Source organism: Amphiprion ocellaris, chromosome 20 (genome assembly GCF_022539595.1).
Source record: "Amphiprion ocellaris isolate individual 3 ecotype Okinawa chromosome 20, ASM2253959v1, whole genome shotgun sequence".
NCBI lineage: Eukaryota > Metazoa > Chordata > Actinopteri > Pomacentridae > Amphiprion > Amphiprion ocellaris.
The window spans coordinates 4902994-4921187 of NC_072785.1; the positions used below are offsets into that span (position 1 = coordinate 4902994).

General features: G+C 40.7%; 1 protein-coding gene across 3 annotated transcripts in view; it reads left to right on the top strand.

Moving 5' to 3' along the window:
- Window positions 1-18194, top strand: part of gphna (gephyrin a) — a 56143-nt gene that overhangs the window by 35444 nt on the left and 2505 nt on the right. For all 3 annotated transcript variants that reach the window (XR_008600006.1, XM_055005817.1, XM_055005818.1), the window contains 8 exons: window positions 1487-1606; window positions 1743-1801; window positions 2834-2987; window positions 3145-3266; window positions 5134-5221; window positions 5899-5972; window positions 6364-6428; window positions 16511-16614. Coding sequence is in view for 2 of the 3 variants with exons in the window: in XM_055005817.1 (XP_054861792.1) it covers window positions 1487-1606; window positions 1743-1801; window positions 2834-2987; window positions 3145-3266; window positions 5134-5221; window positions 5899-5972; window positions 6364-6428; window positions 16511-16614 (786 nt within the window). In the remaining variant the exon portion in view is untranslated. The remainder of the gene's footprint in view (window positions 1-1486; window positions 1607-1742; window positions 1802-2833; window positions 2988-3144; window positions 3267-5133; window positions 5222-5898; window positions 5973-6363; window positions 6429-16510; window positions 16615-18194) is intronic.

Sequence of the window (18194 nt, forward strand, 5' to 3'; positions counted from 1 at the left end):
GAAGTGGGCGAAGGTTAGCAAAATGGCAGTTTCTGAGGGAGGGCTGCCGAGGTTGTCTGAAGCTGATGATGGTGGGGATTTGGCAGCTTGTTGAATTCTGGTAGAGCGGGGGTGACGGGCAGGGGGAGCCAGAGGGGGGAGGCAGTGGGTGTGCTGGAGGGGAAGATGGGGGGAGTTCCAGGTGGGGACAGAGGGGGGCGCTGTAGCTGGGAGGCGGTTCAGTGGAGCGTGAAGAAGAAATGGATGTAAACACTGGCACTAGTCAGTCTGAAGTGTGGACGGTGTATTGGATATTTGAGACTAAAAGTGATCTGCCGGACCTGTTTGGATGAATGCCATCACTGTTAAAATATTCTGGCCTGTTCCAGAAACAGTTAAAATTGTCAATAAAGTTAATTCTGCTGGCACAGCAGAACGAGCTAATCCAGGTGTTCAGGCTGAGCAGTCTGCTGAAGCGCTCAGAATTGTTGTTCATTTTATGTACAAATTTTCTACGTTTACAAGGCAGGGGGATAAATTAACCTTCTTCCTTAATAGTTCCTGCTTTAGTTTGTGTGATGTGGTGTTCCTTTGTAGACACTCTGTGATCTGGAAGTTGTAATGTGGAAATGATAAACTGAGGCTGAATGTTGATGAAACTGAATTTATTTTACTTTAAAAATTCAGGTGGTTCAACATGTTTTGTAAAAAGACAGTTAAATGTGAACATTTTCGGGATGTACTTTTTGTGCTAAAACAAAGGAAACATTTGGGGTTATCATTATTTATAGGTTATTATGCTGTGATTTTACTGGTCCGGTCCACTGGAAATCAAACTGGGCTGAATGTGGAACCTGAACTAGAATGAGTTGGACACCTCTAGTACAGACTGATGGAACACTGAGTGATGTCTGACCAGTGGGATCTGTTTAATAGCGTGTGTTGTGTCTTTGTAGCAGGATGGTGTCTTAATTTAATGAAGGTAAACTCAGTGGACAGCTCTATGCAGCTACACTATGCTGCATCACAGTACAGATTACAGGCTACACATTTATCACTAATAATTGTCCTGCTGCCATCAGGTGGCTTCATGGGTAAAGATGAAGGTTTACTGTTAGAATCACTCACATGGGTTTTAGATCAGGACACACTAATCTACTGACATCTAATCAGAGTAAACATGGATTTTTAACTTTGAATAAATGATTTTACTGAATGGAAAGTGTTTAAATTAGAATAAATTGGGCATTATTCTGTAATTTAAATGGCTTTGTCCCAGAAACTTGAAGATCAACAAGTTGGTTTTAGCACCACCATGAAAGCACTGCTGAGTGAGTACTGTACTACTGTAGGTACTACAACAGCTGTACCTGTAGCACTACCACTGCTGCTGCTCCCCTCTGGTCATGTTGTTAGTAACAGTACTACTGTCATTACTAAAACCAGCAGAAATACTGCCACATTCCTGTGTTATCTGTGTTGGTAAATGCTAAATGTGTGTGTGCAGCCCACCCATACAGTGATGCCAGGTCAGGTGATGAGGGTCACCACCGGAGCTCCGATTCCCTGTGGAGCTGACGCTGTGGTCCAAGTAGAAGATACAGAGCTGCTGAGGGAGTCTGAAGATGTAAGAACACCGCTTATCTTTAAACCCTGCTTAGTTTTAATAACAGGGTCACTGCTGGGAATTCCTTCACCACTGTGTATATTTAGTTTATGTTTTATTGACGGGTCCAATGATGTTGATGGTTTCTTTGTTTCAGGGCACAGAGGAGCTGGAGGTGAGGATCATGGTCCAGGCCCGGCCCGGACAGGACATCAGGTAATATAAAAACAGAATTACAAAACACCAAGCGGAATCTGCGCTACCGCTCTAAAGTTTGGGGTCACGCATTAAAAATCAGCTGTTTCCAGCTAGAATAGTCATTTACCACATTAACAATGTCTACACTGGATTTATCATTCATTTCATGTTATCTTCGTGGAAAAAAATTGCTTTTCTTTCAACAATAAGGACATTTCTAAGTGACCCCAAACTTTTGAACAGTAGTATATATTAGATGGGGAACGACTCACCAACCTGGCAACCCCCCAAAATAGGAGGAAAAGCTTCAAATGTGATGAAAATATCATATTTAAACACAAGTCATGATATTTTTCCAAACCAAACCAAGTAATTTTTGTGCCAAAGCAAACAAGTAATTATTGTTGTTAAAATGTCAACTAAACTGTGATATTTTTCTAAATCTGGTCAAAAAGTGAGTGAAAATCAAACGTAAACAAGCGAAAATGAAATTTAAGTTTAATAATGAGCGATGTGTTGAAAGTCCTCCAACCTCCTCGCTTGGATTTGTGGCTCCTTCAAATTAAAAGCCTTTCCTACAACATCACAGTCTTAACTTTCAGGAGAAAAGCGCATTTCTTTATAAAATCTACATGACCGTTCAAAAATTTGGGTCATCCAGACAATTCCATGTTTTCCATGAAAACTCCCACTTTTATCCATGTGCTAACATAACTGCACAAGGGTTTTATAATCATCAATTAGCCTTTTAACACCATTAGCTAACACAATGTAGCATTAGAACACAGGAGTGATGGTTGCTGGAAATGTTCCTCTGTACCTCTATGGAGATATTCCATTAAAAATCAGCTGTTTCCATCTACAATAGTCATTTAGCACATTAACCATGTCTACACTGAATTTATCATTCATTTCATGTTATCTTCATTAATAAAAACTGCTAAGGACATTTCTAAGTGACCCCAGACTTGTGAACGGTAGTGTAAATGCTATCAGATCAGCTTCAGAGACCCATCAGCTGGTTGTGAGCGTAACGTTTTGTCTCTACAGGCCAATCGGTCACGACATCAGGCGAGGGGAGTGTGTGTTGGCTAAAGGGACACATATGGGCCCGTCAGAGATCGGCCTGCTGGCTACTGTCGGAGTGACTGAGGTCAGCGTGCACAAGTTCCCTGTGGTGGCCGTCATGTCCACTGGAAATGAGGTACGTGCACGTTAACGGATGCAGATACTACGACTGACTCCTAGTGTTTGGAGTTAATACTATTCAATCAGTCCGGCAGCTGACTGCCTGCCTGTCTGTCTGCCTGTCTGTCTGCCTGTCTGTCTGCCTGTCTGCCTGTCTGTCTGTCTGTCTGTAGCTGTTGAATCCAGAGGATGATCTCCACCCAGGGAAGATCAGAGACTCTAATCGCTCCACTCTTCTGGCCACCATCCAGGAACATGGATACCCCACCATCAATCTGGGCATTGTTGGAGACAAGTAAGAGCTTTAACTCTCGTGTCTTCCTGCGGGTCAAATTGACCCATTTTAAAGTTTGAAAATGTGGAAAAAAATATATATTTTCACAGTGAAAACTTCCACATTTTCATCATTTTTTGGGACATTTTTGAACATTTTTTGGTGGAAATGTTAAAAAAAAGTTTCTTTAAGAATAACCAAAATCCAGCACTGGATTTTGGTTGATTTTTTTCTGAATGTTCTTAAAGAAAATATTAGAAGTTTAAAGTGTAATCACTTTAGATATTTTTAGGATTTGTTTTGGAAGATTTTTATTCATTTTTTGAAAATATTTACTTTTTTTTTTAAATTTATTTTTTAAATTTGTATTTCTTGCCAAGTTTAGGATTTTTTAAAAAAATAAAACTTTGAAGGGAAACTTCTAAGGAATTTTTGGAATTTTCTTCCTGAAGATTTTGCAAATTTCTATAAATTTGGGGAATTTTTTTGCTGAATTTTTGGATTTTTTTTCAGACAAGGGAACAATATTTTTTGGTGCCTGTAAATGAAGACAACAGGAGGGTTTAAAGAAACCTGCTCTGTCCATGTTGTTGTCAGACTTTTATGTTTCTAAGGCAAACCCAGTTAACCGTTTGAAGCCCAAACAGTTCCTGGCTTACACTCAGTAGGTGTGCACTTTACATTTTTTATAAACACTTTATTGGGCGGAGGGAGTGTTAAAGGCTTCTTGCCATGATATGCTCACCTGCTCGGCATTTTCACACTTCCAGTACTGCTTTAGTCTCCACTTTGTTTGCTCTTGATTTAATTTGTTTGCTCACAATCCATGGAAAAACTTAAAAAAACAACATAAAAATCAAAACCAAAATTGGAAGAAATAGCTTCATAACATTTCCAAAACGTGAATAAGGGATATGGAATACTGCTTTGGATAGCGTGAAGCAAATAGTGAAATAGCTGTAAACCTGCTTCTAGCCCACCCTGTAGAGTCCTGCACCTCTGTCAAACAGTCCAACCACGACTAGAAGGAGGGAGAACCCTAAGATGGCTTTTGTGTAATCTAACACATGTATGCCATATATTATCTTCAAAAAATAAAGTTGAATTTCTTTAAATAAAAACCTGATATCAACATGTACACATGCCCTGAGGTGTTACCAATACCAGAAAACATGTACCTCTATATTCTGTAGTTCTAGAATGTGGAAACACACCCTGCAGTTCAGCTGAAAGTCTCTGAATCTGAGTCACATGGAGTCACTGCTGACTCAGGCTTAGATTGAGGAACACAGGATTTTTTCTGTTTTCACAGAATCTGTTGCAAATGTGTTTTTTTTTTTGTTTGTGTTTTTGGGGTGAAATGTTTAAAGGAGTGATCTGATGACATATGAGGATTTTAATATTTTCAATGGAGCTACACATCACAGATTAGTAGTTAAAGGTCTGCTGGAAGGTTGAAGATTTTTACAGTTTCAGGAGTTGTGGGCTTTGATAAATGGTGTCTTTTTCTTTTTAAAGATGACATGCAGGTGTTTTTTAGAGTTAGTGCTAATACATTTACCCGAACCCTGTGATGAAGCTGGGTGACAAACTAGAGACAGATTTATGAAGTCGTACAGGCAGATTTGTTCTGACTTCTAGTCCTTAGTGTGAGTCAAGTTCCTAAAACATGCTGGATCATCTCCTATATATTTAAACCTCCTTTACTGTCCAACATCTCTAGTTTCTAACCACAGGTTTTCCACTAATTAATGCCGTCCAGTCCGACATAATCCTAGTGACATCACTGTGACATCAGCAGGGTTATTTTCTTGACAAAGCTCCTTTCCACAGCTGTTGTCCATGAGCAGCTCTCTGTCCTGCAGTAAACTGATGTCTGTGTTTGCAGCCCTGATGACCTGCTGTCAGCTCTCCATGAGGGAATCAGTCGTGCTGACGTCATCATCACCTCAGGGGGAGTATCCATGGGAGAGAAGGTACCTCTCACCTGTCTCCTCTAATTAAAGGACACGTTGAGCTGATGTTCTCATCTTTAATAAGAATCAGTCGTTTTTCTCATCCTTTTTACAACATACAGGAGGTCCTCGGTTTACGTCGTTTTGTTGGAACTGATTATGGGTCGGTCCTCAGTTTAACGTATGGCGTTTGTTTTGTTGTTACGTTGGCACTGGTTCAGAGGAACTAGTTGGCGAACGGAGCGGATGAATACGGTCTGAGCAGTCGTCACGCGGCGCTATCAGACGGCTTTGTTTCCGTTTGCCGCAACATTGGATTATTCTACATTCACTAACTTCATTATGTCTCTAAGCGTAAGTCAGACTTACAGTTCACATTTTTGCCGGTATTTTCCTACGGAGTTGTGTTTCAGTGTTAGCTAATGACTGATTGTCATTACTGTAGTTGTACAAACACGTAAACTGATCGATATGGTGATGTACGTAGCGGCTTGGTTTACATTTTCACCGGAGTTCAGACTTAAGGTGAAAATCGATTTACATCACACCGTAGCAGCGAAACTCTGACGTAAGTCGAGGACCTCCTGTATGTGTTTCCTCCGTGCTTTTCCTGCAGCTCTGATTTCTCTGCTCTAACAACAGTTGAAGTTTGATTTTACAGTATCAGTGTTCTGAGTGTGTTTGTTTCTGTGCCTCAGGACTACCTGAAACAGGTGCTGGATATTGACCTTCATGCTCAGATCCACTTTGGACGAGTCTTTATGAAGCCAGGGTGAGATGGGAAGGGGCTGGCCAGCTGCTGTTCCCTCCATTACCTCTGCTGCTACTGCTACTGGTTTTACTGCTAGTCCTGCTTGCATTAGTTCCACTGATAGATGGTTTTTACTGCATAGAGGAGTTTTTAACACACTCTGGAGAGACTCTAGGAGGTTTTAGCCAAAGAAAGATCCTCAGTGCCAACAAAAGAATTTGGAAGCTTTATTTTTAATGCTGGAACTATTTTACTGTAAATCTATTGTGTTTGCTGCTGGTTTTTACACAACTATTACTACTATGACAGTGTTGGTGCTGATAACGGAGCTATTACAGATGCTGCTATTTCTGTTACTGATGCTCCCACTCTGTGATGCTGTTCTGACTAATGACGTGTTTCTGCTCCTCAGTCTTCCTACTACCTTTGCCACTGTTGACATTGATGGAACTCGGAAGCTCATCTTTGCTCTGCCAGGTACTATATTTACATCTGAAGTAAGTGTGTGCTATTTGGGTGTTAAGTGTGTGTCTCTTCATATCCACTCCCTCTGGACAAACACCTATTAAGATATCATTAGTGTCTAAAATTTTGTGTGATCTGTACTTAAAAAATAGACCCACATGAAGCATCAGATGGGTGTGTTTAGGTGTGATTCTTTTCTTTACACATTAATCCAGCATTTGAATGAATGAATGTTTTTATTTCAGACATGTGAGGGGAAAAAAGCCACAAAAACAAATCTAAATATTCAAAATAACAACAAAACTAAGTACAACGCAAAAAAAACCAAACACACAAAACAAAATAAAGCAAAAAATAATAACCCAACAAATCTGAAAAGGAGTAGAATGAAGCATGAACTTTTTCTCTCCTCCATGTCCACCATCAGTCACTCCCCCACTGCCGTAGTTATTTATGTACATATTTACAAACAAAACAAATAATATCAACAAACCAATATTAAATAATCACTAATATACAGCAGGTCAATGGTTTACGACGTCCTCGACCTACAGCATTTGGAACTGGTTACGTGGAACTAGTTGACGAGCGGATGAACAAGTCGTCATGCGGCGCTATCAGACGGCTTTGTTTCCATTCTCTGGTTGTACGCCACCTTGGATTGTGCTACATTCACTAACTTTTTGCCCTTCATTATGGCCCTCAAGCGTAAGTCAGACTCTTCTGATGCTTTTAGATAGAATAAAACGCTGGGAACAGGGCCAAACACCGACCAACATGGGTCAAGTTGTAAAAACAGGTCAACATATTGTAGCGACCCTCTGTGATGAATGAGTGAGACTTTATCTGGTTCTCTGCTGGTTTATTGAATACAAAAAGTTGCAAAATGACCACAAAATACCTAAAATGAATACAAACAGACTGAAAACGACCACAAAAAGGCACAAAATGACAACAAAACTGTCTGAAAATGACCAAAAAAGAAGCAAATCATCAAGCACAAAGACACACAAAAAGACACATGACCACAAAAACGCACAAAATGACAAAGAAATGACACAAAAGGACCACAGAAAAACACAAAAAGACCTGATGAGACAGATAGTTACCATATAAAGACACAAAATGATGAAAGACAGACAAAATAAAAAAAAATTGCAAAATGACCACAGCAACACCTAAAATGACCACAAAAAGACCTAAAATTCCCACAAAGCAGGCTGAAAATGATGAAAAAGAAACAAAATGAGCACGGAGGGTTCTACTGTGGGCCGTAGCCAACGCCAAAATAACTAGAAAAACCCCATAACTCAGCTCCAGAATTAGCCGCCGTTCCCAGCTCTCTTTACTGCTGACTCTCAGCCAATCAGAGGTGAGCTAACTAAACATGGCACATTCACTGACATTAGGTAAATCTGGAACTGAACAATAAACACTGAAACATCAACAACAAGATCAGTCCGTTACAATATTCTGTTATCTTCTGGTAAAATGAATCATACATGCATGGAAGTTGTTGGTATTCAGGACTTTATGAAGAACTGATCGATATCGTGATGCATGGAATGGCTTTGTTTACATTTTTGTTCCGACTTACAGCGTAAATCGACGTCGTCAATCAATAGAAACAGAACTCCAATGTAAGTCGAGGACCCCCATACTTGTTCTCTAGCTCTATGTTGTTCTGTTTTTTTTTTACTTGAACGCTATCAGGCCATTCACTGCTGCTACTGAAGCTCACTGCCTCATAATAAGCAAGACAACACTTTAGCAAAACCTCTTACTTAATTCCAAGCATCGGGGTTTTTTTTCCATTTTTTTTATTTTCAAGTTCCAGGTCAAATCGATCGATTAGTTATATTAAGAATAATAGTTATTTATAGCAGATGATTTAATGTGACATAAACATAAATCCATGTTCACGTAGCCCTTATTGTCTGAATGTTTCCTGTCATTCTTTTCCTCAAACAACTGTAAAAGACGCCATAAATTACATTTTGCAGTATGTGTTTAAAAAAATATTTCTAGGATTGTTTTTTTTTAATTTTTCATTGCTGTTTGGTAAACAGTTCAGAGATCATGTAGAGCTTAAAGATGCTGTGAGTTCTGAGCTCATATAAACACTAGCAGTTTGTTCATCAGGTCAGCTGACTGTTTATTGACTCTGATGGAGGGAGATGCAGCATTTCAAGTGACACCTGGGTCACACACACACACACACACACACACACACACACACACACACACACACACACACACACACTGAACTTAACTTCTACTTGTCTAAATGAATGTTTCCTCAGCTCTGTGAGCCTTCATTGGTTCTGAAACGTGTTTTTGGTTGAAGGCTTTGGTTCTCTTTAGTTAATCTTGTTGAACTTCTCCACTCACTCCTCTCCTCCAATCACCATCCAGTCTCCGTGTGGACAGACTGAGGGATTCAAAGACAAACTCAGCACGCTTAATCTCCCGGTTGGCAGCCAGGTTTTGCAGGTCACATGCTTGTTAGTTTGTACTTCTTTACAATCAGACTCCGTGGTGATGGAGGTCATGGTGAGGGAACTGAGCCAGCTCTAGTGAAAAACACCAAGCTGGAGGTGATGTTTGTTGTCTTACATCATCCTGGTATATTTAGCTCATTCTGGTTGTGATACTCCCGGTGTTAAATTCTTTCATTGTGGTGAAAGAACAGTGTCTTCCATGAGATTTGTGATGCAGCTACTAATGATGAACGTCTCACTAAAAAGGCCTAATGACAAGAACCAGCTTTGTATTGGATAAACCTCCATGTGGCCGTACCTCCACCTACAGCAGTGTCTTTAACTCTGTGTCCTCACATCCTGGCTTTATAAGCCTCTACATAAGCCTGTCTTTGAGTAAAGCACAGCAGTTACTTACAACTGTGCTGCAGTTCCACTATTGTTGCAGTCAGCGATGTTGTCATGGTGATGGAAAGGTATTTTACCTATAGGGTTGCTTTAGTCTGGTGTGTGTTGGGTTTAGCTCCAGCCAAGCAGTTTGTACTCTACTGTTCAAAAGTTCAGACTAGGGCTGCAACAAAGAATCGATTAAATCGATAAAAATCGATTATTAAAATCGTTGGCAACGAATTTCATTATCGATTCGTTGTGTCGCGCGATTCATGCGTCACTTGCCATGTCGCGGAGCCGTCTACTCCGCCTGCAGAGCTTTGCCAATGCTGGCTGACTGAAAGAAAGTTTAAAAAAAAAAAACTCCAACTGCAGAGCGAGTTGAACAGAGCGAGGTGGATGCAGAGTGGAAGAATAAATTCAACAAATGAAACATGACCGGCACGGAGAAAACAGTTTGACCGAAGTCCTCATAAGGGTGGGAGCATTTCACGCTTCACAGAACAAAAAACATGCCGTGTGTCCACTACATGCGATTTTCCCGCACGGCAACGCACGCATCTGAAAACTGCACAGACGGCAGGCGGTCACTGGTGGACCACAACATTGTCACATGACCGAGCTTTCAGCTCGACAGTCCGGCAGACGAGTCAGATAAACACAGCAGATTCAGCAGCGGCGGGCCGCCATTCCTAAATCCTAGCCGCCACTCTTTCAAATTTCTTTCTTTTTTTTTCTTTATTGTCACAAAAACACCACCACTGCATGTCTCCACCTTCACAGCAGAGTCCTGCACTGTGTCAGGTACTCGCAAGTACTGAGGTAAACTACAGATAACTATCTTGCTCAGTATCTACTCATTGATACGCTGGGTTAATACGACGATGTCATGAGAGCGCGGCCTTGAAAGTGACGTCATGTCAAGCATCCAGGCACCAGGTCGGGCAGCGACTTACCTGAGTAAAGTTATTAGCTTAAGATAACTCATAATAGAGTTTACAAGTTAATTAGACATTCACAAAATATTGATGTCCAGCTAACGTTATGTAACATATCGGTAGCTTCAGTTAATTTTGCCCGGTGCTAACTCAGTGTCGCTAACGTAAGTAAACCATTGATAGCATTAAGCTAATATCTGAACACTGTTGTGAAGCACGGGGATATGGGATCCCAGACTCAGTCATTTATAAGGGCTGACTGTGATCTCATAGTAGGGGGTGGTGAGAAACATGGAGGTATGAGATCCCAGAATCAGCCACAAGGATGAGACTGGCAGAATAACAGCTAAATAAGTGAACACTGTGATATTATAACCTGTGATTTATAACTGATTCATGCTATAACCTAATAAATGTGTTAAAGCTAACTCAAATACCTATTTTCATAATCTTTAAGAAGTAACTAAGTCAGAACAGCAGCTCACTGTGAAAAGTGATGTTTTTGGTTACCAGGGAAACTGATGTTTTTGATAGATTTGACAAATATGAGGAACTGATGCTTTATGAAATGGAAATGCTTTTAAGAGCTTTGATTACTATGAAACTGGGATGTTTTAGAAAGAGTCTTAATTACTGTTAAAATAAGAGGTTTTTAACTTAGTAATGAAGTGAGAAGTCAAGAGCTGAGGTGAACTGGGGTCAAGGATTCAACAGGTGGCGCCCGAACAGGGACGCCCGAAAAAGGCCTGTTGAATCCTAAGGCCAGTAACCTCCTAAATTAATCAAATTAATTAATCAACTATCAGAGAATTACTGGACCAGCTCTCCATCTAACGGGTCCGGTTCCTGCAGCCCAGAGGGTCTAACCCAGATGGGATCTGAGGAACGTTTAAGCTGGTTAACGAGAAAATTCGCCTAGCTTCTAACTGCCTTCATCCAGACGCCTATCCTGCTTCCTCTGATAACTAACTCAACTGAGTAGCCACTTCCGAATGGTCAAATTAATTACCAGTCACGTCCGTTAACGGCAGCTTTTCTCTTAAAGGATTTTGCACTTGGTAAGTTGCTAGGTTTAAATTTAGAGGTTAAGGAACGGATAACCCCAAGGATAAGTTTAAAAAAGGCCACCCTCGGCCCCAACGACTAGGTAACCTGACAGAACCAGTTTAGATGTAATGCACACAATAAGCTGACTTTTTACAAACTGAGAAGATATATGTGGTTAACTCATCATTGTGATAGGAATAAATAGAACTTCCGGTCTGTTAACTTTAATTGCAGGATAAATTTTTTATTATGGTTTCAGCAAGGGCATAGCATAAGCTCCTAAATCACAACACTCAATCAAACATTAATATTCTTCCAATTGCTTAACATGACTCATAAGTGGAACTATGCTTTCATATAAGAGAAGTAATAATCACCCAGACTATGTAATTTGGAGTTGGAGAGCAGTCGGTGTGGCCTCACCTGGCTGCTCACCTGAAGACCAATGAGCCACTGGGGCTCTGCTCCAGGGGGAAGTGGAGGGGGTTCGGTCCAGATTTAGATCTGCTTGTATTCATTTTTGTTGTTTGGGCCAGTTAAAACTTTGTTAATCCATTCTGGTGTTGTTCCTCTCGGAAATAGTAGAGTTCAGTAATGTTCCTTCAGTCAGCGTTATTTTTAGATCACAGTCTTTCGTAATCCTCAAACAGTGCAGAAAGAGCACTCCTTTAGTCCATAATTCCAGTAGAACAGTTATTCCTTTGCAGATCATGTTGGATCCCCCGTCTGAGTTACGTGGTAAAATCCCCTTTGCTCAGAGCAACCCTGGCTTGCAACAAGTGACCACCTCGCAACGACTCCCAACTCCTGTCTCGATCCACTGTAATATATATAACAACTGAACCTTTTGCATATGCAATGACAGCACACTTAATTAACATACGTGATGACAGAATCAGAATCAGAATGAGTTTTATTGCCATTGTTCATGAGGTTCACAAACGAGGAATTTGACTCGGTGCAATGCTGCTACATTAAACATTTAACAAATAGTAGAGATAAAAATAAAGTAAATACTATAATAAAAACTAACATCTAAGTACACTGTACAACAAAAAAGTGACTAAGTGAATAAAGTGACCAGTAGCAGCAGGTGGTGGGGGCCACCACATAGTGCAAATATTGTAGTGCAAAAATAGTGATAATTGTTGATGAGTCGGTGCTGAGCTGCTGAACATAGGCACATGTGTGTGTGAGGTAGAGTCATCTAGTGTTCATCAGTCTGATGGCAGAGGGGAAGAAGCTGTTCATGTAGCGGGAGGTTCTGGTCCGGATGGACCTTAGTCTCCTGCCTGAGGGGAGGGGGGTGAACAGTCTGTGTCCAGGGTGAGAGGGGTCGGCAATGATCCGACCTGCACGCCTCCGGGTCCTCGAGACGTACAGATCCTGCATAGATGGAAGTCTGCAGCCGATCACCTTCTCAGCAGTGCGCACAATGCGCTGCAGTCTGGATCTGTCCCTAACGGTGGCTCCAGCGTACCACACAGTGATGGAGGAGGTGAGGATGGACTCGATGATGGCCGTGTAGAACTGCACCAACATCTTGGTGGGCAGCTTGAGTTTCCTCAGCTGCCGCAGGAAGAACATCCTCTGCTGAGCCTTCTTGAGGAGGGAACTGATGGTCAGCTCCCACTTGAGGTCCCGGGTGATGGTGGTGCCCAGGAAGCGGAAGGAGTCCACGGTGGAGATGGGAGAGTCAGTGAGGGCGAGGGGGGGTGGTGGGGCTGTGACTTTCCTAAAGTCCACGATCATCTCCACTGTCTTCTGGGCGTTCAGGTCCAGGTTGTTGTGGCTGCACCAGGACACCAGCCGGGCCACCTCCCTCCTGTAGAAGGACTCATCACCGTCTGAGATGAGCCCGATGAGGGTGGTGTCATCTGCGAACTTCAGCAGCTTCACAGACTGGTGGCTGGAGGTGCAGCAGTTGGTGTACAGGGAGAAGAGCAGGGGGGAAAGTACACAGCCCTGGGGGGAACCGATGCTGATGCTCACAGAGTCCGAGACAGTCTTCCCAGCCGCACGTGCTGCCTACGGTCCGTCAGGAAGTCAATGATCCACCTGCAGAGGGAGTCGGGCACGTTGAGCTGGGACAGCTTGTCCTGGAGCAGAGCAGGGCGGATGGTGTTGAAAGCAGAGCTGAAGTCCACAAACAGGATCCTGGCGTAGGTTCCTGGGGAGTCCAGATGCTGCAGGATGGAGTGGAGGGCCAGGTTGACTGCGTCGTCCACAGACCTGTTGGCTCTGTAGGCATCCATCCCCCTCCTTACTCGTGCACTGCTTCCATCCACTGACCTCATGGCCTCTGCATGCTCTGGAGGAACTAAAACCACCTGTTTGGCCTGTTCCGCCAGCCCATCCCAACTCATCCTAAGACCCCTCCATGTTTGAGGAACGCAAACTATCTATTTTGGACTGTTTGGGTGCTTCCACTCAGTCTCACTTCTCTATTAATGTATTTGTTCCATGTGCAGCTCAGACAAGGCCTCCGGTCAGGAAACAGAGAAACAGATGTCAGACTCACAAAAATCCCTGATGCCTATTTCGAGCTTAATAACCTTTACCTTGAACACTTGACCCCAGTTCACCTCAGCTCTTGACTTCTCACTTTATTACCAGGTTAAAAACCTCTTAGTTTAACAGCAATTAAAACTCCTTCTAATACATCTCAGTTTCATAGTAATCAAAGCTCTTAAAAGCATTTCCATTTAATAAAGCATCAGTTCCTCATATTTGTCAAATCTATCAAAAACATCAGTTTCCCTGGTAACCAAAAACATCACTTTTCACAGTGAGTTGCTGTTCTGACTTAGTTACTTCTTAAAGATTATAAAAATAGGTATTTGAGTTAGATTTAACACACTTATTAGGTTATAGCATGAATCAATTATAAATCACAGGTTATAATATCACAATGTTCCCTTATTTAGCTGTTATTCTGAGTCTCACCCTTGTGGCTGATTCTGGGATCTCATACCTCCATGTTTCTCAACAACACCATGATGTAATTGCTGACTGCATCTTCAGATGAACTTGTTTTAAAAAAAAAAAAAAAAAAAAAAAAAAATATATATATATATATATCTATATATATATATATATATATATATATATTTTAACATTCAGCCTTTAAAAAGCCATTTTCCATTGGACATTCAATAAATAGGCTGTACAAGTAAAATCTGCAGTCAAGTGTCATTTGTTTACTCGCCACTGCTCCCCAGACAGCCTGCCTGCTGCTGCTGAAAAAAATCCTACAGGAAACACTGCTTCACTACAATGATCTTATTTGCTCTGTCAGTCCAAATCTTCTATTTCTGAATAAAGAGGCGGGAATTAAAAATGTGTTGGTTTTTTTTAATCAATTAATCGAAAAAATAATCGACCGAATAATTGATTATTAAAATAACTGTTAGTTGCAGCCCTAGTTCAAACAATTTCCCGTCTTCCATGAATACTCACACTTTTATCCATGTGCTAACATAACTGCACAAGGGTTTTCTAATCATCAATGAGCCTTTCAACACCATTAGCTAACACAATGTAGCATTAGAACACAGGAGTGATGGTTGCTGGAAATGTTCCTCTGTACCCCTATGGAGATATTCCATTAAAAATCAGCTGTTTCCAGCTAGAATAGTCATTTACCACATTAACAATGTCTACACTGGATGTATCATTCATTTAATGCTATCTTCATTGGAAAAACTGCTTTTCTTTCAACAATAAAGACGTTTGTAAGTGACCATAGACTTTTGAACGGTAGTGTGTGTAATAATGTTATGATTAAACTTAAGTTTCAGAGAGTCCATAATCAGAAAATGAATTCACTGATTGAGGATTCCAAACGATCATCTTAAACCCAAACGTGTTTTTTTCATCTCCTCCGTCCCTTTCTGCCAATCCAGAACTAACATCAAGCTGTGTTCACATTGTGGTCAAAAACAAGTGAAAAGAGGATTAACAGGCCACAGACGTCCACCAGACGGTCAGCTGACTTCTGCTCATGATGATTTATTTGGTTATAGAGTCCCTCTGTTGTTTGAAGGAAATCCTTAAACAGCTTTTCCAGACCTGCACATTATTTAGGTGAAACTTTGGATCATTCTGCCTCAGCCCAGCTTTATTTTTAGAATCTGTCATTCCAGATCATCTTTATCCAAATGGCAGATTTCCTTCATTGGAAATCATTCTGTAGTGGATGTGCTTCAGTGTTTCAGCTGGACAAACCCTCTGCGTTTCTAATCACTGGAAGCGGAAACGTGTTTGCTGTGGAAAAAAAGCAAAAGCTGCTAAACTGGAAGTAATTTCTCCGTTGACAGCGATGTGGTTTGGCATCAGTGGTGCAACATAAATGCAGCATTATTTCTGATTCACTCAGCCGAAAGCATGTAGTGGAAAAACGGGACGATCAGACGAGCAGCTCGGTCACATTTCTGCTGGAGCTGTGGAGGGAGAGCTTTCCAGGCAGTTCTGCTGACAGCGAGATTTGTTGTCTTAACACGAGGGTTTGGACGGAACATCAGAATACATTTATTCACTAAGTACCATACATTTACAGGAGTCTGTCTGGGTTCTATTAACCCTCCTGTTGTCCTCATTTACAGGCACCAAAAAATATTGTTTCCTTGTATGAAAAAAATCCAAAAATTCAGCAAAAAAATTCCCCAAATTTCTGAAAATTTGCTAAACGTTCAGGAAGAAAATTCTAATAATTCCTTAAAAGTTTCCCTTAAAAGTTTTATTTTAAAAAAGTCCCCCAAATTTGGCAAGAAAATTCTTGTAAATATTTTCAAAAAATGAGTAAAAATCTTCACAAAAAAAAAGTGATTCCATATATATCAGTAAAACTTCTAATATTTTCTTTAAGAACATTCACATAAAAATCTACCAAAATCCAGCAAAATTCGCTGGAAGAAACATTTTTAACATTTCTTTTTTTCCACCAAAATATATTCAAAGATTTCCCAAAAATGTTGAAAATGTGAACATCAGAAGTTTTCATTGTGAAAATATATTTTTTTGCCACATTGTCAAACTTTAAAACGGGTCAGTTTGACCCACAGGACAACAGGAGGGTTCATGCAAAGAGACATCAGCAGACATGAAGTACAGCAGCACCATGCTGAGACTATAGTGAACATTTACACTGCATATCCTCTAATTATGTCCTTCAGTTGTCAGCAGCGGTTGGTTTTCCTTCCTAATAACTCTTGTTGTGTTGTTTTGTGTTGTTTTGTAGGTAACCCGGTGTCTGCAGTGGTGACCTGTAACCTGTTTGTGATTCCTGCTCTGAGGAAGATGCAAGGCATTCTGGACCCTAGACCTACAATTATTAAAGCTAGGGTAAGACACGCACACACACACACACACACACACACACACACACACACACACACACACACACACACACACACACACACACACACACACACACACACACACACACACACACACACACAGTAAACACACACACACAGTAAACACACACACTGATCTGCTTAATTCAGACCATCCTTACAGCAGATCAATACAATCAACACTAATATTGGTATTATTTCTGTATGTTCCATTTAAAGTAAGTGTAAACATTTAATGTTGACCCACTGATGGCCTCTGGACTCCGCCTTTATGACAGAGTATGAATATATATACTCGCTTTTGTTGGCAGCAGTTTAAATATTAATGTCTGTGTTGAGTTATTTTGATCAGACAGTAAATCTACAGTCATATTAGTATTTATTTTTTCATGCCAGTTTTACACCGACTACTTTACATCGTATCAAAGTGTCATTTCTCCAGCGACATCACATGAAAAGATAGAATTAAATATTTGCAGAAATGTGAGGGGTGATACTGTGTATGTATACACAAAGTCAGCCAAAATAATGTACACACACATCAGGAAAAGGAAAACTTGCATGAATATTTCAATACCAAATTTATTCAGGCATCACCTGATTAATATGAGTTACCTTTGGCCTCTACAAACACCAGCGGTGCTCAGAGTGGAGGCCATTCTCTTCCAGACATTTCTGTTGTGTTGTAGACGTCACTTGTTGATGCTCCATTCATGAGGGTAGCGCCATCTGTTGGGAAAACATCGTACAACAGCACACAGAGTTATCGTGATTTGATCAAACTTTGAAAGAGGAATCTATATGTATAGAAGTATTTACACAAATTAAATATTTATGCAAGTTTTTCTTTTCCTGATGTGTGTATACATTATTTTGGCTGACTGTGTATATATAGAGCGCAGTTTTAGTGTTGTGCGAGGTGAAAAACAGACGGACGTTAAAACAGTAGTTCAGCTAATTAGTTCTGTGTAGACGGACCTTTTCCTTCCAGTCACCCCCCCATCATGCCTGGAGAAACACTGATCTAGACAATCCTTTGATGCAGTTATTACCCCTAACCCTCATCAGTCCATGCAGACCCCAGGGGTTTATAACGGGTCATATTTTTTTATTTACTAGTTGGATTTTCAGTCCCTTTAGGTAGTTGTCACCCACATAGTTGCATCACATAAACCAAAGCTTATTTGATTCCATCCAGGTTTGTGGTGTAAATATAGAAAAATCATTTGGGGTACATGGGGACCCCAGCTGGACTGTGCATCTTTTATTTATGTATGTTTGTGTTGTGTTGCTCTTGTGATGACTGCTTCAGCTGCATTGTGTTTCATTTCAATTCAGGAGTTCTTATACGAATATAGTACACATCAGTAATAATCAATAGTAATTTCATTGTTTCTTTCATATTTGTATCTATAGATGACACAAGTTTTACGAAAATATACATTGAGAGGATATGGACAGGTACAGAAATGTGAAACAGATGAAATACTGTGGGATTAATAGGTTTTGCCACGTGTATTGATGAGGGTTAAGATGATGTTGGTGGACGGTATGAACAGCAGATGA